Below are 26,634 nucleotides of genomic sequence, written 5' to 3' on the forward strand. Positions count from 1 at the left end.
TTATTATAAGTAAAATGCATTAGTAAATTATAATATATTTTGTCGGACTTTTTTTTTAAAAAAAAAATCCTTTAAATCTATAAGTTATATTTTGACACTGCACACACACGTTACCATTTACCCTTCCTTGCAGGCTACGGTCAACATATATTACAGTAATAAAGAAAGCAAAGACGGTACAGGGTTATCAGTTATCTGAATTAATCTCTATAACTATCAGTGTTGGTGTTTTGCTGAAAGAGTGAGAAAAGAAAGCAAGTCGGAATAATAATGGTAACATCAAAGGCTCATGCAGCACTTGTAGCCAGCCCCGGCATGGGGCACCTCATTCCCATGCTGGAGCTAGGCAAACGCCTCCTCACTCACCATTCCTTCCACGTCACCATCTTCATCGTCACCACCGATTCCGCAACCACAACCTCTCACATACTCCAACAAACATCCAATCTCAACATCGTCCTTGTCCCTCCCATCGATGTCTCCCACAAGCTACCACCCAACCCGCCCTTAGCAGCACGAATTATGTTAACCATGATCGACTCCATACCCTTTTTGCGGTCTTCCATTCTATCCACCAACCTCCCTCCTCCTTCGGCACTCATTGTCGACATGTTCGGTCTTGCAGCTTTTCCCATTGCACGTGACCTCGGCATGCTTACCTACGTTTACTTCGCCACCAGCGCCTGGTTCTCTGCGGTTTCCGTATACGTTCCCGCTATGGACAAGAAAATGATTGAACGCCATGCGGAACACCACGAACCGCTTGTGATTCCCGGTTGCGAAGCGGTTCGGTTCGAGGACACGCTGGAACCGTTTTTATCGCCTATAGGGGAGATGTACGAAGGTTACCTCGCAGCGGCAAAGGAAATAGTAACCGCAGACGGAATTTTGATGAACACGTGGCAAGATCTGGAGCCCGCTGCGACGAAGGCGGTGAGAGAGGACGGGATATTGGGCCGGTTTACGAAGGGAGCGGTGTATCCGGTTGGACCGCTAGTTAGAACCGTGGAGAAAAAAGCGGAGGATGCGGTTTTAAGTTGGATGGACGTGCAACCGGCTGAGACGGTCGTCTACGTGTCTTTCGGGAGCGGTGGAACCATGTCAGAGGTTCAAATGAGGGAAGTGGCGTTGGGGTTGGAGCTGAGTCAGCAGAGGTTTGTTTGGGTGGTGCGGCCACCGTGCGAGGGTGACACGAGTGGCTCGTTTTTCGAAGTATCGAAAAATGGCAGTGGTGATGTGGTGCTTGATTACTTGCCGAAGGGGTTTGTGAAAAGAACGGAAGGGGTGGGGGTTGTGGTCCCCATGTGGGCCCCGCAGGCGGAGATCCTGGGACATCCTGCGACGGGTTGTTTCGTGACGCACTGTGGTTGGAATTCCGTCTTGGAGAGCGTGCTCAACGGGGTTCCCATGGTGGCGTGGCCGCTATACGCGGAGCAGAAAATGAACGCGTTTATGCTGTCGGAGGAGCTTGGGGTGGCGGTGCGCGTGGCGGGGGAGGGAGGAGGAGGAGTTGTGGGAAGAGAAGAGATAGCGGAGCTGGTGAGAAGAGTGATGGTGGATAAAGAAGGAGTTGGTATGAGGAAGAAGGTTAAGGAGCTGAAAGTGAGTGGAGAGAAAGCCTTGTCTAAGTTTGGATCCTCTCATCATTGGCTTTGTCAAATGAACAAGGACTGTCAAGTTCATGCGCAGGCTTCTGAGGCTGACTACTTAGGGACTGCTACTACCACTACTGATGTGCTCAGCGACGTCGTTTGCTCTTGATCTTTAAATTATCTTCTTCGGTTTGCTGTGTTCAAGGATATGTGTGACAGTGCATGTTTTACAACTCAAGTCTAGGTTTAATTTCTGCCAGATAAATGTTACGTTAATAAAAATTAATTTGATGTCATATTATTAGTATATGAAATTGCTTTTGTAGTAAAAATATATGTTCTACACAATTTTTGTTCAAGTTTTAGACAAATAATTGGGTACCCCTTGAAAGTCCTTAGTTCATGCTTAGGCAAAATCAAAGAAATGGGTTTATTTTTTTAAAAAAATATAAAAATAAATTTTGAAAAAATTACAAGATATGGACAAGTTGCATGTATTTTAAAATACGACTTCTTATTAAGAAATCATATTATAGAATATAACTTTAGAATATCATAATTTTTTTTTAAAACAATGAAGTCGTATTCCAAAATATGACTTCAAGTATTTTATTTTATTTTTATAGAAATTGTGTTCTTAAAAATGATTTAGTGTTTTTTTTTCTAACTTAGGACTCTTCATCATTTAAAAAAAAATAAAAAAGATATTAAAATCATTTATAAGAACATGACTTTTATAAAAAAAAAATATTTGAAGTACGTAGTGATTCAAAACACAATTTTATTATTTTTTTAAAAATTACAACGATCTAAAGTTGTATTTTAAAATATCACTTATTAATATGCTATATTATTTTCAAAATTTGTTCATTCCTGTTATTTTTTCCCATTCCTATGATTTTGCCTCACACTTCATAGTCAGGGTAAATAATATATGGATATAAATCAGAAACACTCATTTCATGCTTCTTCATACTTCATGGTCAGGGTAATAATTGAGAGAGAGAGAGTGAGTAATTGAAGAGTGTAATTTTTATTTTATTTTTTAAGTTTTGAAGAGTATAAAATGATAAATACAATAAGTGACAAAGGGAGACAGAAAAAAATTAATAATATATAATTGGTGTTCACAATATTAATGCATTTATATATCAATATTTTTTTCTACATATCATATCGCTTTTATATTTACATTTTCTTTTCTTCTCTTTTGTAAGCATGAATCCTGCCCTTCCCTTAGGAATTCGTACTCTAGTGTTACAGTACATGGCAAGTGCATGTTGTATTTTTATTTATGAAGTTAAGGAAATGTTATCACCTTTTTCATTTTGTTTACTATGTAAATCGATTAGAAAATAATGATAAAAATTTACAAGTTAATAAAATGTTCATGTAGATTACTCAACGATATAGGTAGATTTATATTGAGTGATTATTACACTACTCAACAAAAAAACTATAATAATAACTACTACATATATTTAAATAAAACTAATACATATATTTGTGTAAGTAATAATTTAATAAATTATTATTGGTTAGAAGTTAAATATTTAAATAATTATAAAAAGAAAAAAAAACAGCCCTTTAATAAATTTATAAATTTTGTGCAGGCAACATTGTTGCAAATACTTTTGGCTTACTTGGAGAGCAACTTGCATATAGAGATAACTTAGTCTCTTCCTCTTGAGACTGCTCTACAATGCAAGATATTTTGTCTCTTGTTAGTTTTCATCGGAAAAAAATATATATTATTATCCTTAATCATATCTTATAGTTCTTTGGAAATTCGAATCGTTAGGTTTCATGAAGCAGTCAACATTCACTAACAACACCATATAATACTCTCTAGAAATAAAGATTAGAATACGATTGTCTCCTATCAAAGATTAAAGATATACGCGATCTAAATAAAAAAATAGAAATTAAAGTAAGGTTTAGATGTAATTTAATTCTAGTCTTGCTTTGCCAGTTTGTATATTATTTTTCATTATTTCTTTATACGAATTTTATTGTTTAATTCTTAAAATATTTGATATCAAAACTATATATACACATCAAATACCTCTATTAAAAGGTGCGTTGCATGCAATTGCCAATTGTAACAAAATCATAATAGTATGAATTGTAATTCTTCTCTAAAAAATGAATTGTAACTCTCTGAATAATCGAACAAAATAATTTAATTAAGAGTCAAATATACGTACAAGAAAAAAAGATTAACAAGGGCAATATGATTTTGTTGACCAAATACTCGCGAAGTCAGTCAAATGTTCAGACAGTCAAATACACTCAAATATTGTAGCATAGCACGTACGCAACCTTTATCGTATAGTCAAATACCAGTCGGCCTCACATGAATAATCAATAAATATAAATATAAGGATAAAATATGTTTGACATCTATCTAAAATTTTAAAAATATTAATTTCTTTTTTATAATTTTTTTATTAATTTAATCCTTATAAAAATAAAATATATTTTTATTAGTCTAAAATAATAATTTTGTTAAAAAGTAATATAAACTTATATGTGTAATTTAATTATAAATTAATTAAACAAATTGTGACAGTTAAACTCGCAAAATTAGTTAAATCATTTCTGGCAGTTGAAAATCTCAAAAAATTACAATTTTTTTTATCATTTCTTATGTGATTTTCTTGCACTTTCGGGTGAGAGTAGGAGAATGAAATAATAATGAGTTTTTGTAACTTCTAAGTGTATTTGCTTGAGAAAATAAAAAGAAAAATTAATTAAATATGTTAGTCACATATGAAAACGTTTAATGAAATTATAATTTAAGACCAACAAAAATATTTTATTTTTACATGAATTAAATCAATACAATTTTTTTTATGATGATGAAATTTTCAATTTTAAGGGATCTTAAACATATTTTACGTTAAATATAAAACTACATTTAGAATTTATTATTATTTATTTATTTACTTTGTTATCACATTAATTATTAAATTTATTATTTTTCATCTTTTTTCACTCATAATTTTATAAATTTTAATTAATATTAAAAATAGGTTAACATGACTCTTCTATTGCTTTGATTAATATTATTACTTGCCTCACATGGGATTGTTTCCCTTTTTTTTTATTGCTTTTTTAGGGTTAAGTTGGCCTACATATAACCATAATATTGCCTATACTAAAATTGCTTTGCATCTGTTCTCTTCCCCCCATTATCGCACCGCGGGGGACATGACCAGATCACATGGGATTGTTTCCCTTTTGTTACTTTGATTGATATTGGGTTAATATGTTTAAAATTTCAAAAATAGTATTTTTAAAAAAATTATTTTCTATATAAATAGACAGGATTTATTTCTTAAAAAAATAAAAAATATATAATATTTTTAAAATAAAAATAGTTGAAATAAACATATTAAAAAATAAAAAATAAAAAATAAAAACTTTTTTCATTTATAAAAAACATTTTTTAACAAATAAATTTAAATATACATAGTCATTGTATTTATATAACTTTTTTGGACTTGTTTTCAATCGGGTTTTATATATTGATGGGCATAATCCGTGAACTTCAACTTGACATTTTTCTTATAGCAACACGGTAAATCGGTTTAGGTTTAAATATATTTTTAATTTTTATAAATTTCTATTTTTTATTTTTATTTCTGTAAGTTTTTTTTTAGTTTACATAAGTTTTTGTTTTTTTAATTTTGATAATTGTAAGTTTTTTTTAATCCATGTAATTTTTTTTTAAATTTTATCCTTTTAAGATTTTTTTTCAATTTTAGTTCTTATATGTTCACACTTATCATGATTAAACTTAAAAAAACACAAACTTAAAAAAATTGAAATTGATAAAACTAACACAAATTTATAGGATTAAAATTGAACAAAACAAAATATATGAATAAAAAGTTTTAAAAAATATAAACTTACAACGACTAAAAAAAATTCAAAGAGATCAAAAATAAAAAAATTACATACTTACATCAATCAAAAATAAATTTAAATCTATTTACAAACATAGGGTCACATATAACAAAGGATCCCTCTTTGTCATGATAGAGTGTCTAAGCATAATCAATAATTTATTATTGACAAAGTTAATCAAAAGTTGAGCAATTGAAAAACGTTCAATTTATCCATAATAGATAGAGTAACTTTAACAAAAGTTATTATTCAAGCCATGCCCACCTATTTGATGCAAACTATTCTATTATCGTCCTCGGTGTGTGAAGAAATTGACAAAAAATGTCATGATTTTGTTTGGGACCACACAAGTACCTCTAGCAAAATTCAATGGCAAAATTGAATTCTCTATGTATTCCAAAAATAAATGACGGCCTTGGTTTGAGGAAAGCTAGTATTATGAACCAAACTTTTTTAATGAAGGTGGGGTGGAAATTAGATACGAGACCTAATGATTTATGAGTATAAGTTGTACGTGCAAGGTACAAATGTGGTAATGATGTACCACCTATTATTGATAAGCATTGACCCAAAATTAATCTCTGGAGGAGGATTATGAAGCGTTGTGATAAGTTATTGCCAAATATGACCTAGAGAGTGGACAATGGTAGAATTGTGCAGTTTTAGAAAGATAATTGGGTCCCAAATTACGGTAAGCTAGATCAATATTGGAGTGGACAAACCAGTCACGCGGAGAACATTCCGATGTGTTTTTATGTCAATGCTAAAGGAGAATGGGTTTTGGAGCGAATTGTTGTTGATTTACCGGTGAATGTTGTTGAAATTATAAAGACGTTAAAGCCACCTTGCATGGCTAGTAAAACATATTATTTGAGTGGAATAATATTGTTGATGAGTGTTTTTCAATTAAAGATACTTATCTCGAATTGTCTAATGCTCATACTCTTCAAGAATCTATGTTGTTTAAAAACATTTGGCGTGGGGATGTCCCGTAAAGGATTATATTTCATTTATGAAAAATTGGTCATAGAGTGTAGCCCTACAAATGAGTTGAGATTTTGGCAGCATATGACAAATGATGTCATTTGCTTGCTGTGTAAAGATAAGGTAGAAGATGTGATGCACGCACTTAAAGGCTGTAAAAGGGTGTAGCCAATATGGTGAGAATTTAATATGAATGTTGGATTTGTGTTCTTTAACCGTGATATGACTAGCTAGCTTACCATAAATGTTTGCAGCATGAGAACAAAGAGAAAGGTGAAGTCAAGCACTATGTTTGGAACTATTGTTGATCATATTTGGTAGAGAAGGAATGAATTCATCTTCAATAATAAGTGGACAAATACTCTGGTGCTGAGTGTTTAGAGTGGTGTACATGATATAAATAGAAGCAAGCTCACTCATACGATATTAGCACCAAATGATGATAATGGCAGTCACGATGCTTCTGGAAGGCGAAAGTTAGCTATATTCTGAAGACTTGGGCATTGTACTATTTTGAAAACTGAGCTTTGGGTCATTCTATTTGGTATGAATATGACCCATGATTCGGGTTATAGAGCAATTATTGTTGAGACTAATTATGCTGAAATTGTCAAGCTTGTGAAGGATCCAGATATCATGAAGACCAATTTATAGATCTTGTTGCCTGAGAGATTATGAAGATCAAGAAAAAGTTTACTTCATGTTTCATTGTTTATGTACTGTATCAAATAAATAATATAACAAATTGTTTTACTAAAAATGATTTAACCATTGATAGGAATATATGTTTTTATGATAGTTTATCTGATTTTGTTATAACTTTCATGAGAATGAATACAAATGTTGACCCCTTTATTTTGAGTAATATATAATTATGTGTTTGGCCTTATTGTCAGCCAATTCAGCAAAAATATAATAAAAGAATGACATAATGAGAACAATTTATATAGCTAAGAAAAAAACAGTCTCATATTCCTCACACACGAATAGCTTAGCTTTTGGATTAATGCAAAAGATATCCATCACAATTCACACAGATTCAGTCTGTGCGTGTTTTAAAAAAAACACCATGTCACGTCTGGACAGAAGCAAATAAATGTAATTTCTGCATCACTTTTCTACTTTGACGTGATTTTGGTATCTCAAAGTGGATTAAAACTTGTTTCTATAAACACGCTGTCAGTTTGATTGGGGCGGGAAATCGTCCAAAATATTGGGATTTGTCGATTGTCGTCATCTTTGATTTTGCAGATATTATAGATAAATGCGACTGCACATGCAATTGAGTTCATAATGAGACTGATGAATGAATATCAAACTACTTTTTAATCTCAAAAAACCATACTATTTCAAACAAATACACTAAAATTTAAGCTCAGATCTTTATTCAATAATTTCATTTTAGACAGCATGGATATGAGTGGCCTTTTCTAAGAACGAAGGATGGAGTGCATTCAAGTATTCAACACTCACAAGACAAGAGGATAGGTTAACCTATATGCATGTGTTTCCCAGATTTTAAGGCATCTTACTTTGATTAATTGCTAGAGCAGCCAAACTTGACATTTCTCACGGTCACACGACTTGAATGAGTTGAATCTATTCTCTTATTTATTATTGTTAACTTATTTTGATTGTCCAACTATCCCTACGTAAGCTCTTTAGAAAAGGACGATACATACAGGTTTCTTTTTATTAAATGATTTATCTATTTTTAATATAATAAATATGTTTATTTGTTTTTCAATTTTGATTTTTAATTAGCTCTTCAACATATTTACATTTTTTTAACTAGCACCGTCGCATGGCAAAGTGAATTCAAACCCAGAACAAAAACAAGAACCTAATGATAAAGAAAGAAAAATCCAAGACAAGACAATTCCCAAAGCTTCAACAACACATGATTGACATTCTATTTTTTTTTATTTTATTAAGAAAGTAAAGTACAATGTTGAAAGAAAGTTAATATAATGGGGGTATGGCCGTAAGGTTGGAGCAAAAGAAAGGGAGTGAATGATCTGTTGTGCAACCCGATTGTTTGGATAGACATGGCAAAAGTAGGGGACACAAGCTGATTTCGTTTTTTTTTCTTTTTCTATTCTCTCTCTTTTTCTTTGTTGTTTTTGTGGGGTTTTTTTTTCTTTTTGATTCTATAAGAAAAGATAAGGTGTATGATTATTGACACTGAACTTCATAGTGTCAACCCAACACAAGGTGTATGATCGTTACAAGAACAAAAGCACAGGAAAGGGAAGATCATTCATAATTCAATATATGGTGCACAGTTAAACATTCAGGAGATAAGCAAATTTTCTTTTGGAAAAATAATTTATAATAGCCAATAGCCAATAGAATGTCAATCAATTATTATGTTTTTTTAATCAGCTCAATCAATTATTATTAATTTTTTTTTTAAGATTTTAATCCAAACTCCAAAGATTTTGATAACAATAGCCAATAGAATGAAATGAACTAACAAATTAGTCAGCCACACAATGTTTTCACACTATAATATGTCTTTGAAATGGCAAGGTTCCAAAATGACTCACATGATTTAACACAAGCCAATAGTTGCAGAACAGCTCAAACATGATAAGGCAAAACCAAGGTTTGAACATAATTACTTGTCACATTACACAGAAGTAACAGAACATGTTCCCACTCTGATATGTTTGCCACCAACATCATAGGCTTTACTTTATCATCCCTCCCACTATACAGAACAAGTTCCAACTCTGATTTGTCGCCCATCAGCATGACCTCGCGGTTCCCATACATCAATATCCAATGAGAAATTTTAAGATGCTCATAACTAAACCTTATTCAACAGAGTCCAAGATTTTTTATTTCAAGTTCGGAATTGCCACCACTTTGTAAGTGTCACTCGAATCATCATAGCCAAAGCCCATTACATTCTTAGAACCTATTTTTATGCGTGGCGATTTTTTGGATCTTAACCTTGTAGCCGGATTGTAAAATCGGACCGAGAAAGTCGTAGAGTCTTCACGAGTTTTAGCGATCAAACAGACCAATCCCTTACAGACCCCAATGACGTGGTACTTCTGCTTCAATGGGAAGACACCAGCACCATCATCATCATCAATGGACCAAGCTGGGATTTAAGAACGTGAATAGGATGTTAATGTTACGTGATGATCTTTGAAGGTGCAGTTTCACAAAATAAGGATCAAGGATGAGAGAGTTCCAAGATTTTCAAACGCATCTGTATCGCAAAAGCAATTTCACCGGAAGCCATGACAGAATTTCCACAATGAGGTCACCAGGGAGAACTGCATCATCATCGTAGCGAGCACGATACATCATCCTCATGAATGCATGCATGCCCCAAATTGTGAATCCCATAATCTAATAACCTAATGTATACGTATGTGTACTCAACCCTTATAACCGATTTCTTTTGAAAATTAAAACAAGATTTTCATGATTTGAACGTTAAATCTGATAACATATTTATATATTTAATCTATACTAATTGATAAGACTTGTATATATTCTAGTTCAAATTTGAAATTGTGAAATATTCAAATTAATTTTTTATAAGAATTTACACTATGGGAATTTAAAGTATATATATATATATATAAAAGAGGGTTGTACTTATTTTAAGAGTAACTTTTTTAGAATTACTTATTATCTTCACCATCTAATTTTTTAAAATCTAATTGTTTATATATATATATATATATATATATATATACTAAAACTGTAGTTTGTGTATTAAACGCATCAAATTCAATATGTAAATTATATGATTATAATTGTTTATTATAAAAAGTGAAAATTTATTCATCTCATATAATTAAAGTAAATATATATAAAATGATCTTGATAAAATTTAATGAAAAAAAGATAAACTAGACATGTCACTGGTACATCCGATCTAGAAAACTAACTTAAATAAAATCAATGTAAGATTATGTTACACAAGATATCTTAGCTAATTTATAATTTTTTTTACTAATTAAAAAACTTATTTTATTGACTTTTATAAATTTTTTTTCTTTTTTATCCTTCATATATTTATTAAAATTCTTATTTTTTCTTTTTAAATAAATCATAATTTTATTATTTTTCAGTCATTTTATACTTTTTAATTATTTTAACAGTTAATTTTATCGAATACTTATAATTTAATAAATTAATTTTATCACATTTCTCGTAAATCAAGAAAACTGATTTAAATCTAGTTGACAACGGGTTAAGGAAGTTTTCATGCAAAAAAAATATTTTCAATAAAAATACTTAATGCAATGTCATTTTAAATTTTATTTATCATTTTTATTATTCTAGATATAAATTTATTATTGTTAATGAATATTATTGTGTATTGTTAAAACTTAGACTGAGCATCATAATAAATTTGATTTGATTTCTTATACTTGTTAAAACTTAATGAAAAATATGTTACTTTTAGTTTTTAATGTAATTAATTCATGCTATCATGTTTCTCTAGTGTTATTGTTATTATTATTGCTGCTTTTTGTCCAGAACCCACGCTATATCCATGCCGGATCGGCCTGAGCAAATGCTCTCTATGCCGGGAAAACCTATTCGTTTAAACAATACCACGATTCCACATAAAAATGGTTAAATCCAATTACGAACCGTCAATCAAAGTACCTAAGAATTAAATTTCGAACACTTTCAAGTTTCATTTGTACTAGTGGTTCATCATTTTTAGGTACAAGATCCATCTTATTTATAAACAATATTAGGGAAAAGAAAAAGAGCTGATGCACGCAGTGATGCCGTACGGATAGACAATTTAACGTTGTACACGCCCTCAAATATGATGCAGCAGAATATTGATATTACAGTAAAAGGATACGGAAGACACTAAAATTACGCTGAACCAACGTAAGTTATTAACTTTTCAAATCCAAACACAGCTCATGCACCTACGGGTTCAGTGGCTTTTTTCAGCCATGCATTTTCAACTTCATTCAAATATGGCGCTAGAATATCTCTGCATGTGGAGTGATACGAGTTCAGCCAATCTATCTCCTCAGGACATAGAAGGTTCAGGTCAATCAACTTGGTCTGATATGGTGCCTGGACGAGAAACATCAAGCACTTATTAAATGCCATAAGAATTAGTATTCTATTGTCAGTGAGCGACAGTTGAATGATTTAAATAACACTATAATCAAAGAAATTTCTCCAATTTTATATTGATAGTAATACAACAGCAAAGGTCATAAACTACCAGCCTAAAACAGGTCATAATCAACATTCATGAAATATATGCCGATGCACTAAACTTGACAGTTGACTAAGCACTAATATAAATTTAAAAGGAAAATGAAAATATGTTGCAGAGTTCTAAACATCAAAAGAAATTTTGATAGAACCAAGTATAATAAAGTTTTTTGACAGTAACTAAGTGTAATACATTAGTTAATAAAGAGATTTCTATTACAAACATCTTAAAATAATAGTAATAATAAAACTAATAATAAGTCAACAAAAACTATAAACCTGCTCCAAAGCCACTTTAGTTCAGTTGGCTTCTAGACAACTTCGTCAACATGAGTTGAATTAATTGAGTGAAGTGCAAAAGCTTTTTACATATTCAAAATAAACATCCCATGGAAATAAACTAAGACAAACTAATAAACATATTAGAACTTACCCAGGTAATGTGTTCAAAAGATAAGTAACCTCTATCACCAAAATTGAAATTTGTACCAGCCTCTTTGACAATAAGCACATTCTCCAATCTTATCCCAAACTCTCCATCCTCATAGTAACCAGGTTCTGAAAAACCAATTTCAATGCATCATTCATAACAATTGCATTCAAGTACAATCGAACATTTGTGGTCTTTAAAATGACCAGTAAATAAATAGAAACTGATTCAGAACAATCAAATCAAATAAAAAATTAATAATAACAGAGAAATAACGTGGTAATCACAATTTCATGGTCTACTACGATAAAATGATACTAACCATCTGTAACAGTCATGGAAGATTGCAATGGTACATTTCGAGCCTGTGGTCTGAAACTGATTAAGTGAGGTCCTGCACAATTTATATTATATAAATCTTAATTTTTATTTTGTACTGACTTAGGAAAAAGGAAAAGGCTTGAATATAGAATCAAAATAAGCAATAAAGAAATAGTGATAGTTCCTCAATACCTTCATGAACATTCAAATAGGACCCAATTCCATGACCAGTACCATGTCGATAATCAAGACCATCCTTCCACAAAGGAATTCGAGCAAGAATATCAAGAGAATGCCCTAAAAGAAATTGAAAGAAATAAGAAAAAACAGCCAAGTTCTTTTATGTGAAACGGAGACTAGCTCAATTATATTCGCAGAATTTGACACATAAATTTGTCCTATTTTGTTTATACCATTTGTCCCATTGGGAAATCTAGCATTTCCAAGAGCAATGTGACCCTTTAGGACCTGCACAAAGTTTAGCAAATCAAGCAAACTTAATATAAAGCCCTTTAGATAATAAGAAATAAAAACAGGGAAGTGGGATGATTACTGAACATGATCGTGTGTTCTGGTCGCTGACTAATAGGCAAGTAGCTTTATTTGTATTTATAAGATAGTATTAAACATTAATAAAGCACTTCCCTTCCCAAAAAAATCTAACAAAGGAAAAAGAATAATTTTGAAATTTTATCCCTATATCAATCCACTTTCTATCAAGAGAAAGAAACTTGGATATTAAATGATCCGTAAATTAAAAATTGGTACCCCATTCTGTTTTGGTCCCTGTATGAAGAAAAAAAAATACTATACTTTGTTCCCTACATAAAAAATGTATATAGATTGGTCCTAGTTTGCTGCTATAACAGTGTTAGCCACTCAGCAGACATCTCACACCATTATAACTTAGTATTTTTCCATCTCAAACAAATAGTGGAAATTTGGTATTTTTACCCTATTTCCTTTCTTTATATTTCCAGCAAACCAAACCATGTGCATATGATTCATAGTATAGTTTTGAAACTAATTAACTTGTAAAAAAAGAAAAGAAAGGCACATACTGCTGTATAACACGCTTTTTCGTGAGTCGAAGGTTTACCAAAATGAACTGTTCGTGTAATATCTGTTGTTCCATCTAGATACTTCAGAGACACCACCAGTTGTCAATATACAGAGGTGAAGGTCATGAATGCAAAACATGAAAACAACATAATTCATTATAAAAGTCAATGCTGTAAACTGTTAAAAATTAGACAGACCTGGGCTCCAGAATCAAAAAGATAAATTTTGTCTGGATCAAGTTCAGCACATGTTTCTGCCTTTGGAGAATAATGAATTATAGCTGCATTTGGGCCAACTGAAGAAATAGTGGGGAAACTCAATCCTCTGAAATGCTGAAAACAGGATGAAAAACTTAGGATTGAACATAGGCTAGCATACTCTCTTCAACAAACATATACTTTAAGTTTATAGGCAAGAAACAGTTTTCCTCATTTTCATTCATAACATTATGTGCTCAAGAAAATGCAGTCAATTGTTTTTATTTTTTTGATCGGCCAGATGAAGTAGCAAATAAAAAATGTGATCCCTCCTTAACATCATGGCCTTCGTACATATAACATACCAAACAGCCAAAAACATTTAAAGTCCACCTTATATGCAGAATCTACAGAAGAATCTACAGAAACACTGTAAACAACATCTGGAAAGGTCGGTCACTACTCAAGCAAGCATGCAATGGATGATTAGATTCTAGGGAGGATCATAGAGAATAACAAGTCTATAACAAAATTTTGAAAAGTGTTAAGGGCAAGGAAGATGCACATTTTAAGTTAGAATTCCAGGAACAATAGGTAACTGTTCTGATCAATAATGAATCTATTCCGATCAAACAGCACACTAAGGAACAAAATCGTGCATAATTTAGTCTTTTCCTGACAAATTACGATAATTAATTTCAAAACAAAAATACCTACATTACAGGTAATGCCACCTCTGCAATGTCTAATAACTAAATATTGTGTTCTTAATGAAAGTTTTTTTCTATAAAGAAAAGCTTTAACAACTTTTAATATCAACCTTTTAGGAAAGCTGAAAACAATTATTCCCCACTGCCTATCCCAGAAGCCAAAATCTTTGGAAGCACCACTTTTTTTTCTTGAGCAAATTTTTTTTCTAAGAAAAGCTTATCCAAATATATACTTAATTGTTCAGTTAGCTCTACCTCTTTTGATGCTCGAAAACCTTCAAGCTGGTCACTTACAGTCACCTCAGTCAATTTCAAAGACTGCCTGCCAATGTTTGTAAAAAAAAAAAAAACTATTAGGTACACCATATGATTAAGCTTTTCACTGATGCATATGGTGCTAATTTCTGTGAAAAATAAGCCCAGACTCTAAATTTTCAGTAATCTTTAAAAGCATCATGCACGGTTACTTAACAAAGGTCAAAATAACTCCTATTTCACCTTGACAACATTCTGATAAAGGATATGTTAAAATTTTCAAAAGCTTTATGGAGGGAAGTTTCATCTCACTGTCATGATTTCCCCTTGTTAACAATTAAAACCAACTTGCCAACCTTTTCCCAACTTGCCCAGAGGTAAATTTAATAAGCGTGTTAAGATGAGGACAGCTCAAAATTGAGAAGAAACTTACAAATGTTTCTCCTTTTTCACAGAATCGTTCTCCAAAAAGTAACCAGAAGCTCCCAAAATATCCTGCATCTGCACATTGAAGCAAGCTTTTGCATCATTATCTTACACGTCAGAAATCAGAGCATGTTGCATTTTATGTAGATTAAAATGAAAAATAAAAAGATAAAAATTTAGAGAGAACATAATGAAAAATATGGCTGTCCTCATCCAAAAAAATAAAAATTCTTTAGACATAAGATCCAAATGCAAACCTTCTTATCCAGCCAGACAAGATACTGCACGACCGCTGCACCATCCCGAATATGTGCCTTCTTTAACCCGTCCAATTCCACCGAGTTCTAAAAGTATTGGAGTAATAAAAAAATAAGCTAAGTTTCAAGAGATGAAAATGGGAAAAAATTCAAAGATATATATATATATATATATATATATATATATATATATATATATTATTAAATTAACTGCATACAACCTTTAAAGCTTTCGCAAGGGCCAAAGGTGATTGATGCAAGAGAACTGTATCAGGGTTCAACTTTGCATACAGTGCATAACAGCATGAACCTGGATCAGCCCATATGAGGTCATTACTATTTTCTTCTGCTTGATGTTCACCATTTGCATGCTTAGCAGTTTCATTGGGAATTTTTCGGACCTCTGTTTCAGCTAAAGCAACCTTGGCGGTAGATACAGAATCAAGCTCATCAGTTGCAAGCAATGTCGTATCAGAGCTTACAGCTGTATACTCTCGAATTTCAATTCCATTCTCCACTAAATGAGCTTGTACCTGGCACAACAGACAATTTTCAATGACTTCTGTAGCTCCAAATTTTCCCCTCCCAATATCAGGATAAATAGATCACAAGCCAAAGTAATACTCTCTGAAAAGATCTTTCGTAATCTTCCAATGTAAATAAAATTTTGATTTAACTTGAGCATGAAACAAATGTTTTGATTGGTTAAGATGTGTAGTATTGAGCCTTTGAAATCCTATCATTCTTTACTAGATTATATAAATAAACAAGGGCAAAAGAATTGTTATATGTTTTGGGCATCATATACACAATTTAAATTGTCTTTTAAGAACTTGGTCTGGAATACATTCATAGCTGATGAGACAGACATTAACATTACTCGAACTGACCTCAACAGAAACCTTTCGTTTGTCCACATAAATGAAAGCAGAATTGGATGTCACAATAGCAAATGCATGAACAACAGGACAGTAGGCCACATCACTTCCACGAATATTATACAACCATGCAACCTGTATTGTAGTCAGGTTATTGGAAATGAAGTGAAAAAATAAAGAAAGCTATCTTAAAAATGAACAAGGGCGGCAGAAAGTAGCCTCAAACTCAGAAAATTTGTGTCAAGGGAAAAGAAATTAAAAGGAAGAGTTATAGAGAGGATGATCTTACTTCATCAAGTGCTGTGAAAATTATCCCGCGGGCTTGCTCATGTACAAGCTTTTTTCTCAAATCTTTCAACTTGTCTGCAACAGAGCGACCTGCAAATTTCAGTGGATGTACGATAACAGCATTAATCTGTGGCTGTGGGCGATTTATCCAAACTTCATCCACCAAATTTTTTGAGGTTGGAACCAGCTTTTGCTGTTTTTCGGCAAAAGCACGCTCCCATCTTTGAGCAGTATCAATTGAAATGCACCAAGGGTCAACCCCAATGGATGCCTCTTTTGGCAAATTCTGGCGAAAGGAAATTACTCATTAGTACAGATGTACCGCAGTAAAATCACACATATAGTCTTATCATGAGACATGGATAGAAAATGGATCACTCGGAGCCAGAAGCAATTCAATTCAAGGATGTAGCAAGACAAATCTAGTATATTATCTTCATTCATAGAGAAAGTTTAGATTTTGGCTTTATAAACATGGTATCGAAAATTTCTAACAGTATAATTCCTATTTTTTGTTTTTCTATCTTCTAGAGGGTCCACGTTGTCTTTCTTCCTCTGAAATATTATATACTTTGGTGAGGCCAAACAGAGAAAACCATATTTTTTTAAAAAAATTATAAGCTAAAGTTGTGGCAGTTGTTTTAATATATTCATCAATGATAATATGAAAGAATGCTATTCACAAGCAGGTCACTCACATCGGCCATCCAGATATCTACAGCAGGATCTTCACCAATACGCATAAGCTTCCACTGAGCACTAAGTTCTTGCTCAGCCTGCAAAAAATATCGTCCATCCGTCCACAGCAGTGCTTCATTCTTTGTTATAAGTGCCAAGCCTGAATTCCATTTAACAAAAAATGAAAAAACGAACGCAAAAAGACACACCTAGCTGATTTCATCATGTTTGAAATACACAAAGACCACCCACGGCATAGCTGTATAGCAAACAACAAGAAACCGCAATTCTTTTTCAAAATTATAGAAACAATTCTTACTTCCGCGGGAACCAATCAGTTGAATACTTAATACGCGATATGTTGAATTGAAACAATTGCAGGAAAACGCCGAAACAGGAGGTAACTTAAACCCTAAACCGATGGATGCTACAATAATAAAGAAGCAAACCAAAACGGAAAATGCATCAAGGAAATATTTGAAGCTAGTAACAAACCGGCACTTCCAGTGAAGCCGGAAACGAATTCGCGGCGCTTGTCTCGTGCGGACACATATTCGCTCTGCAAAGTGAAAATAAATACAAATAGCATCGCAGAAGAGATATCAAGTTAGAAAATAAAGATCGACGGGATTAGAGAAAAGAGCTGAAAATTGAAAGAAAAAAAAAAGTGAAGACGCTGGATCTAATAATACTATTAGAGGGATGATGCAGAAAGGATGATGTACCTGGTGATAATCTTCAGAAGGAACAACTAAGGCATCAAGCGGTGGAGACTGAGAAAGCATCAAAGACCTCAACGCAGAAAGTGTATCTTCCATTTTGTATAGTTCTGTTTTCTCAGTCTCCTTACTCGGGTTTTTTTTTTTTGAGTCACAGCAAGTAACTACGATCGGTTTATATACAGATTCCTGCCATGTGTTAATTAATGCTCATTTTCTTTCTTTTTTTCTAATTTTATTTTTACAGTTTTATTAATATAAGTTTTTTCAATTAAATTTTTTATCTTTTATTTTATTCTTATTATTCATTTTTCCTTTTGTTGTTGTAAAATGAGATTGGTCTTATATTTTTTAATTTGGATTAATTTGGTTCATTATCGTTTTTTACTTTATTGATTTAATATATAAAATTTATTACATTATACTTATTTAGAACTCATTTGATGTTCAAACAAAAAAAAGTTTACAAACATGATAAAAATCATGTAAATCTAACAAGTAATTGAAAAAATTTAAAATAATTAATATTATATATTTTTTAATTATTCATCAGACTTATTTTTACTAATATTTGCCGTTTTTTGTTTTAACATTAGTTTGTTCCATAGGTTTAATTAAATACACGTTACTTTATGTTGAAACTGCAAAACCGTCTAAGTTTCCGGTTTTAATAATAATAATAAAATGAATAAATTGAAGAGCAGGTTTAAATAAAATTCAACATATGAATAATTGGATGAAAGTTTATAAAAGGTTTGTAGTGTTTATATAGTATTTTAATTGATTGATTAAAATTATAAAAAAAATGATTAGTATAAAATAATTCAAAATTATTTAATAGAATATTGTATTTTAATTATAATACCTATCTCATATAATGCAAAGAGTGCTTTCGAGGAACAATCAACCGAAATGATCACGTTTGAAAATTAAGGGCATACTCAATTAAGATTTTAAAGGATTTTAGCATTTTAAAAGAAAAAACTTTTTTCTGCAGATTTTTTTAGATATTCGGTTAAGATTTTTAAATGATGGAAATAAGTCCTCTAATATTCAATCAAAATAATTAGGATATTTTAAAGAAATTAATAAAATATGTTGATATTATTCTTCATAACTTAAAAATTAATGTTGAAAAAGATATAAATTTCTATGAATTTTTTCTTATGATAAATTTTATGAGAATTCTTAATAAATAATACATATCAAACAATCTCATTCAAATCTTTGAGATTTTATGAGACTTTTTTTGGTCTGTTAATTAACATTTTTTTCATCATACATAATCCTTTATTATAATTTCTTTTACTCTTTTGATCAACGGACAACATGTCTCGAAACATGTGATATGAAAGATCTTTTCAATTATTTGAATTTACAATTGAGACATCTTGATTGTATGTTTATAGATATAAATGAACGTAAATATATATGAACATGAGAAATATATAGTTTTAATGAGCATGAAAAATTAACTTATGTATAAATGGATAAATATATAAATGAGATTTAAAATAATTGTTGAGCATGTTCTTTGTTTGGTATGATTACAAGTATATATGTTGTTTGTAAATATGATAGGAGAAAATTTTAAAATCTTAATCCAATACACCCTTCTAAACTTAGCCTTTATTCTAATTTTTTATGAATTAAATAATAATGATATAAAAAATGTTTTTTATTGCATAAAAAAGATGTTATGCATTATTTTATATTATGATTCAATAACATACCACTATTAATTTTTATAATAATTATTAAAAATTATATTAATAATAATTTAGGCTTAATATCATTTTTAATCTATTATGATATATTAAGTTTTAAAAGTTTCATTCTAATTCTTTATGTTTTTAAAATGCATTGTTTTGATTTTTTTTTTTTAATTTTTTGTTAGAAACATTAGTGTTTTATTAGCTTTTAAATTTAAAAAATAACCAAAATAATGTATTTAAAAAATATAAAGGATTAAAATGAAATTTTTAAAACTTAATGTATCAAATAAGAAGAAGTGTGATATATAATTTAGTAAAAGTGACATTAAGCTGATAATTTATGATTAGTATATAATAAGTACTAAATACAGTCCCTTCAAATATGAAAAAAAATATGATTTAGAGAGGAATATTCCACCAGAGGTAATTAGTTAAATTTTTCAATGAAGACTGATCAGATACTTCATACAATAATATGATAAAAAAATACATAGCCGTTAAACTTATAAAAAAATATCTTGCTGCATAGCAACTATTTTGTCGGATAAATATAAAGGTTTTGTATCATAGATAAAAAAATGAAAGACCTCAATGCAAAAAGCGTGTCTTCCATTTTCTTTCTCTTGATTTTGTTTTGTTCTCTGTTCTCAGTCTAGCCACTTACATTTTTTAGTCACCACAAGCAACTCTTATCTAGCTTATATATAGAAATAGAATGATTATGCCGTATGCACCTCCTATCCAGGCCCACAACAGATTCCTATGATATTGCCCATTTGTGTTTTTTTTAAAGAAAAATTATTTTTACAGTTTTATTAATGTCAGTTTTTTAAAATAAAATATTATAATTATTATAAAAGTATAATATCTGTACCCAAAAAGAATATCAGATCTTCAATATGCTCTATTACTATTTTTAATTATTTTAAATATGGTATTTTAACCTATTAAACGTATGAGTAAATATTATTTATATAACTATTTAATTATATAAATTAAAATCATCTATCATATTTTTAATTAATTAAATTAATATAAAAATAATATTTTATTTAACTTAAATTTGAATATATTGTAATAATGATCTTTTAAATACAATAATATTTAATAGAACTTAAAATAGATTAGAATTTAATTTAAATTTAAAAATAATAGCATACTCATAACAATAATACTTAATTTAATTTAATTTAATTTAAAAATAATAGAAAATATTATGACTTAAAATAAATTATGATTTGAATTTGAAGGTAATACTTGTTTAGCATTATAGCCTAAGGTTAAAAAGTATTTGAAGCGAAATTCAATATTTATGATGATCTACTATGAGTCGAACTCTGGCAGGGTATTCATAAAGATGTTGACGCTCAAGTCAGTGTTTTATAAAAATAAATAGTGTGTAGAATTAGATAATGTATACCTTTTTAACTTTTTTCTCGTTAAGGTTAATTGTAGGATTCTTATTAAGGAAGGGTGGTGTTTTCCCGAGTGATTATGTGTGAAAGGTGGGCATTAACTAAATCCCTTTATTTGTGGGTGTTTGTTGCCATCGATTTATGGTCATGAATTGGTGCCTTGCATCAGTACAAGCTTTATGTGTCGTTGTTGGTTCTAAAGTCGCATGAAACAGCTAATGAACTCGGTGTTTCTCGTTAAATAATTCTCTCGAGGAAGGAATTATGTTTCTTAATACGAGTTTCCACTTTACTCCATAAAGCTTTACAGTAGTTGTGTGATTGATTATAGTTGTTACAAAACTCATAAGTGAAATGTGATAAATGAATTATGATAAAAGAAATACTAATAATAATTTTTTAATTAGAAGAGAAATCATTAAATAAAAAATGTGATCTATTTTAATTTGTAATTTCTAATAAATTTTAATCAAGAAAAATATCAAAACGAATGAATAAGAGAGTGTCACTTCAAATGTAAAGAAAAGACTGTAAGCAACTAAATTTAAAAGAGGGGCTATAACAACTGAAATGTAAGTAAAGTTTTAAAGAAAATAAATGACTGTAAAAATGATACATAATTGGCTTAATTTATTTTAGCGCCAATAGCTGTTAGGATCTCGAGTGGTGAAGGTGTTAGGCTATGATTGGGTTTGATAGCATCTGGTCAACATATTGCCTTTTTTTGTTGTCGAAATTATTTGCTTTATTTACTTACGTGAAATTCTTACTCAATTAAAATTTTGAAACATCATTCTTATTCCATTTACACAACATACTATCAGATATATACTCCTAATACATAACCACCGGCGATTATTTTCTACACATAACTACCACTCTGCAATTTCTAATACAGAACTGATTTCCAAAACAGTTATTTTCTACACATAACTGTCATAACTGCCCCCCTTTCAGTTTCCATCAAAACAACATCATGAGTTCACGACTACTGATAAAAAAAAAAAAAAAAAACCACTGTCATGACTGGGCGAGCTTCTTGACTACTACAGCCATATACTTAGCAATTTGCCAGCAGGAACAAAAAGCATTCCATGATTTGCCAGCTGAGTGATTGCCTTCCAACTGCAATAAAAAGCACAAAACTTGGTCAGTTTCCAAAATTGCTTTGCAAGCAGTGTTATCTAAGAGACCATTCTAATTTCCATCATAAGGCGTAATAAAATCTGTTTCTGAAAATGTAAAGAATATGTGATATGTGATATCTTTGCATTTCAGACTGCAGCATACACTATAAATTACACATTCATTTTTGGCTTATTTGCTTGTCTGCTAGAGCATACAGTTATTTTATTAATATAAAAGAACATCCTCCAAATGAATAGGAAGGACTGAAAACTTTGTTCTCTTGCTCTACTGAATCCTCACAAAAAGAGAAGTTCTCCCCACTGTGGTTATCCCTTAACAAGCTCTGCATATTACCTGGAACTTTATTTAACCACCCTTTGAATTTAAATATCATTCACACATAACACATTATAACTGAAAATTCAATAGGTTGGTACTTGGCAATCAAGATGTAATATGGACCACAGATAACATATAGCAAACATGAACTCAAGAATATATTGGAACTTTCTCAAGTCACATTTACAATATTAGGGAAAAGAAAAAGAGCCGATGCAGTGATGCTGAACAGACAATTTAACACCGTACACCCTCAAATATGCAACAGAATATTGATATATGATGCATAGTAATTTGAAGGATTGGCCATCCCAATAACATCTAAAATCTAGATTACAGTAAATAATAAGGACACGGAAGACACTAAATAAATTACGCTGAACCAGCATAAGTTATTAACTTTTCAACTGCAAACGCAGAATCCTTCTCGATTTTAATAAGCAATTAAAACCAACTTGCCAACCTTTTCCCAACTTCCACAAAGGTATATTATAATAAGCATGTTAAGGTGAGGACAACTCCAAATTGAGAAGAAACTTAAAAATGTTTCTCCTTTTTCACAGAATCCTTCTCCAAAAAGTAACCAGAAGCTCCATAAATATCCTGCATCTGCACATTGAACCAAGCTTTTGTATCATTATCTTGCACCTCAGAAATCAGAGCATGTTGCATTTTATGTACATTAAAATGAAAAATAAAAATATAAAAATTTAGAGAGAACAGAATGAAAAATATGGCTGTCCTCATCCAAAAAAAACTTATTCTTTAGACATAAGATCCAAATGCAAACCTTCTTATCCAGCCAGACAAGATATTGCACGACGGCTGCACCATCCTGAATATGTGCCTTTTTTAACCCATCCAATTCAACTGAGTTCTAAAAGTATTGGAGTAATAAAAAAAATAAGCTAAGTTTCAAGTGAAGAAAATGGGGGGGCAATTCAAAGATATAATTTTTTTATTTAATTAACTGCATACAAGTGATACAACCTTCAAAGCTTTCGCAAGGGCCAAAGGTGATTGCTGCAAGAGAACTTTGTCAGGGTTCAACTTCGCATAGAGTGCATAACAGCATTTTTTCGGATCAGCCCAGATGAGGTCATTACTATTTTCTTCTGCTTTATGTTCACCATTTACACTCTTATCAGTTTCACTGGTAATTTTTCTGACCTCTGTTTCAGCTAAATCAACCTTGGCAGTAGATACGGTATCAAGCTTATCTGTTGCAAGCAATGTCACATCAGAGCTTACAGCTGTATACTCTCAAATTTCAATTCCATTCTCCAACAAATAAGCTTGTACCTGGCATTAAACACAATTTTCTATGAGTTTTATATCTCTAAAATTTCCCCTCACAATATCAGGATAAATAAATCATGAGCCAAAGTAATACTCTCTGAAAATATCTTTCTTAATCTTCCAATGTAAATAAAATTTGATTTAACTTGACCATGGGTGGTTAGCATGAGTAGTATTGAGCCTTCTGAAATCCTATCATTCTTTACTAGATTATATAAATAAACAAGGGCAAGCAAATAATTGTTATCATATTTTTGGTACCATGTATACATTTAGTAATCTGATATAATCATATAATACACTTCTACAATTAGTCCACCGTTCACAGATATGCAAAATAAATCTGGAACATCGTTGTTACAGTTCGATAAGCCAACAATTCATATCATGTGATGAACTGCAGATGACTGTTAATCATCCAATGATGAATCAGAACAATACAAATTGCACGATTCAACAATTTGTTATTTTTTCTTGTTTGCTTTTCTTTCACTGATTCTCGTCAAAGAAATTGAACAGTCAGATAAACTTAAACTATTTAATGAAATGAACATGGAGGAGAAATATTGAATTTGAATGCACCCTATTTCATTATTCCACTGCTTTATTTTCAATCTTCTAAAACAAGGGTTTCACATAATCACTCACTTAGTCTGTACAGTCTATTTGGCTGTTCCATGGGTTTGTTTTCATTCTTCTGATGTTGAGGCTTCACACACTCAGTTATGACTAATGACTTCGTGTTGTGAGACTTATTGTTGAGTTATTTAGTCAATTTCTATTTTAATACATTGAACACTATACATCCTTTATATGATATATTTCAAACTATTTTCCGTTGTGTCTAAATCTTAAGATCCAATATAATTTATGATTGACGATTCCCGATTAAAAAATTAGCTTGACAATTTGCAATTTAAATTGTGATTTTTTAACCTGGTCTGGAATACATTCATAGCTGATGAGACGGACAGTACTCAAACTGACCTCAACAGAAACCTTTCGCATGTCCACATAAATGAAAGCAGAATTGGATGTCACAATGGAAAATGCATGAACTATAGAACAGTAGGCCACATCACTTCCACGAATATTATACAACCATGAAACCTGTATTGTAGCCAGTAGCCACGTTATTGAAGAAAAAGTGAAAAAATAAAGAAAATAATCTTAAAAAGGATGAACAAGTGCGGGAGAAAGTGTCCTCAAACTCAGAACATTTGGGTCAATGGAAAAGAAATTAAAAGGAAGAGTTATCAAGAGGATGCACTTACTTCATCAATTGCTGTGAAAATTATCCCTAGACATTTCTGGAACACCTCTAACAGAGGGACAAATAGTCCATTTTGAAAAAACTTATTGTGAACCTCTTTCAGATATGAATATACCTGATTCAGAAGGGAAGAACTTGAATCAATATCTCAATTTCAATTCAAATATGGGTTTGATTCACACTCCATGTTCTGAGAAATATTTACCATCCGAAAAAAGGAAAAAATGGAGTCCTGGGCTTGCTCCTGTACAGGCTTTTTTCTCACATCTTTCAACTTATCTGCAACAGATCGACCTGCAAAATTCAGTGGATGTACAATTACTGCATTAATTTCTGCCAGTAGGCAATTTATCCAAACTTCATCTACGAAATCTTTTGTGGTTTGAACCAGCTTCTGATGCCTTTTGGCAAAAAGCACACTCCCATCTTTGAGCAGTATCAATCGAAATGCACCAAGGGTCAACCCCAATGGATGCTTCTTTTGGCAAGTTCTAGTGAAAGAAAATGACTCATTAGTACATATATACCCACAGATTAAGTCTTATCATACGACATGAATAAAAAATGGATCACTTAGAAGCAATTCATGGACGTAGCAAGTCTAATCTAGTACATTTTCCTCATTCATAAGAGTTTATAGGCTTTGGCTTTATAAACATGGCATTTAAAATTTCAAACAGTATTGTTACTATCTTCTTGAGTGTTCACATCATCTTTCTTCCTCTTCCTATTTTCTCTTTAAAACCCTTCTTTTCTCTGTTTAATATATTAACGGTGCTATGGCAAGTACAAACTCAGTCAGCTCTTTCTGAACAAGGAGAAGCTACTCGTGAACAAACATATCAATAATGATGAGATGTAGACAGAGTGATTCTTGATCCAAACTGAAATATTATGATTTGGTCAGGCCAGAAATTATAAGATAAAATTTTGGTAGTTGTTTTATTACTCAACAATGATAATAAATTAACCATTAACCAAGAATGCTATTCACAAGCAGGACACTCACATCGGCCATCCAGATATCTACAGCAGGATCTTCACCAATTCGCATTAGCTTCCACTCAGCACTAAGTTCTTGTCCAGCCTGGAAAAAATATCGTCCATCCATCCACAGTAGTGCTTCATTCTTTCTTATAAGCGCCAAGCCTGAATTCCATTTAAAAAAAAATGAAAATACGAACACAAAAAGGAACCTGGCTGATTTCATCATGTTTGAAATACACAAGGAATGTTGAAACAATTTTTTTCCAAATTTATAGAAACAATTCTTACTACCTCAAGAGTCAATCAGTTAATGCGCAAGACGTTGAAAAAATTGCAGTAAAACACGAGAAGAGGAGGCAATATATAAACCTTAAACTGATGGATGCTACAGCTTCCAGTGAAGCCGGAAACGAATTCGCGGCGCCTGTCTCGTGCAGACACATATTCACCCTGCAAAGTGCAAATAGCATCGTAGATAAGAGAACAGAGTTGAAAAATGTAAACACTTTGGATCAAATAATATTACAGGGATCAAGCAGAAACGATAAT

At 31.3% G+C, this 26,634-nt stretch overlaps 2 protein-coding genes and 1 pseudogene across 3 annotated transcripts; 1 reads left to right on the forward strand and 2 right to left on the reverse strand.

Annotated features, from left to right (window-relative positions):
- The first annotated feature begins 159 nt into the window (after positions 1-159).
- LOC100783673 (UDP-glycosyltransferase 72E1) lies at positions 160-1,888 on the forward strand. Its single transcript, XM_003538793.5, has one exon. It carries the CDS (start codon positions 271-273, stop codon positions 1,759-1,761), a length of 1,491 nt encoding a protein of 496 aa, XP_003538841.1. The 5' UTR covers positions 160-270; the 3' UTR covers positions 1,762-1,888.
- Positions 1,889-11,183: 9,295 nt separating this feature from the next.
- Positions 11,184-26,626, reverse strand: LOC100803268 (aminopeptidase P1). 2 transcript variants are annotated; one of them, XM_003537509.5, is made up of 16 exons: positions 17,936-18,096; positions 17,706-17,769; positions 17,231-17,370; positions 16,534-16,818; positions 16,257-16,379; positions 15,588-15,899; positions 15,367-15,453; positions 15,117-15,184; positions 14,684-14,750; positions 13,719-13,853; positions 13,521-13,601; positions 12,873-12,927; positions 12,652-12,756; positions 12,461-12,532; positions 12,142-12,266; positions 11,184-11,561 (listed from the first exon to the last, which is right to left on the reverse strand). In XM_003537509.5, the coding sequence occupies exons 1-16, from the start codon at positions 18,026-18,028 to the stop codon at positions 11,400-11,402; spliced, it is 1,974 nt and encodes a 657-aa protein (XP_003537557.1). In that variant the 5' UTR covers positions 18,029-18,096; the 3' UTR covers positions 11,184-11,399. The 2 variants fall into 2 exon arrangements, with proteins under 2 accessions (XP_003537557.1, XP_040862533.1); XM_041006599.1 differs by lacking the exons at positions 17,706-17,769; positions 17,936-18,096 and adding an exon at positions 26,477-26,626 and having other exon boundaries at positions 17,231-17,375.
- On the reverse strand, positions 21,840-26,594 carry LOC102664351 (aminopeptidase P1-like; annotated as a pseudogene).
- Positions 26,627-26,634: the final 8 nt, after the last annotated feature.

Source organism: Glycine max, chromosome 11, assembly GCF_000004515.6.
Source record: "Glycine max cultivar Williams 82 chromosome 11, Glycine_max_v4.0, whole genome shotgun sequence".
Classification (NCBI taxonomy): domain Eukaryota; kingdom Viridiplantae; phylum Streptophyta; class Magnoliopsida; order Fabales; family Fabaceae; genus Glycine; species Glycine max.

Coding starts and splice junctions, on each gene's coding strand:
- LOC100783673 (XM_003538793.5), top strand. CDS start 271: ATGGTAACATCAAAGGCTCATGCAGCACTTGTAGCCAGCCCCGGCATG.
- LOC100803268 (XM_003537509.5), bottom strand. CDS start 18,028: ATGGAAGATACACTTTCTGCGTTGAGGTCTTTGATGCTTTCTCAGTCT. Junction 16,819..17,230: donor TAGATATCTGGATGGCCGAT/GTGAGTGACCTG, acceptor TCCTTTCGCCAG/AATTTGCCAAAAGAGGCATC. Junction 15,900..16,256: donor AACGAAAGGTTTCTGTTGAG/GTCAGTTCGAGT, acceptor CTGTTGTGCCAG/GTACAAGCTCATTTAGTGGA.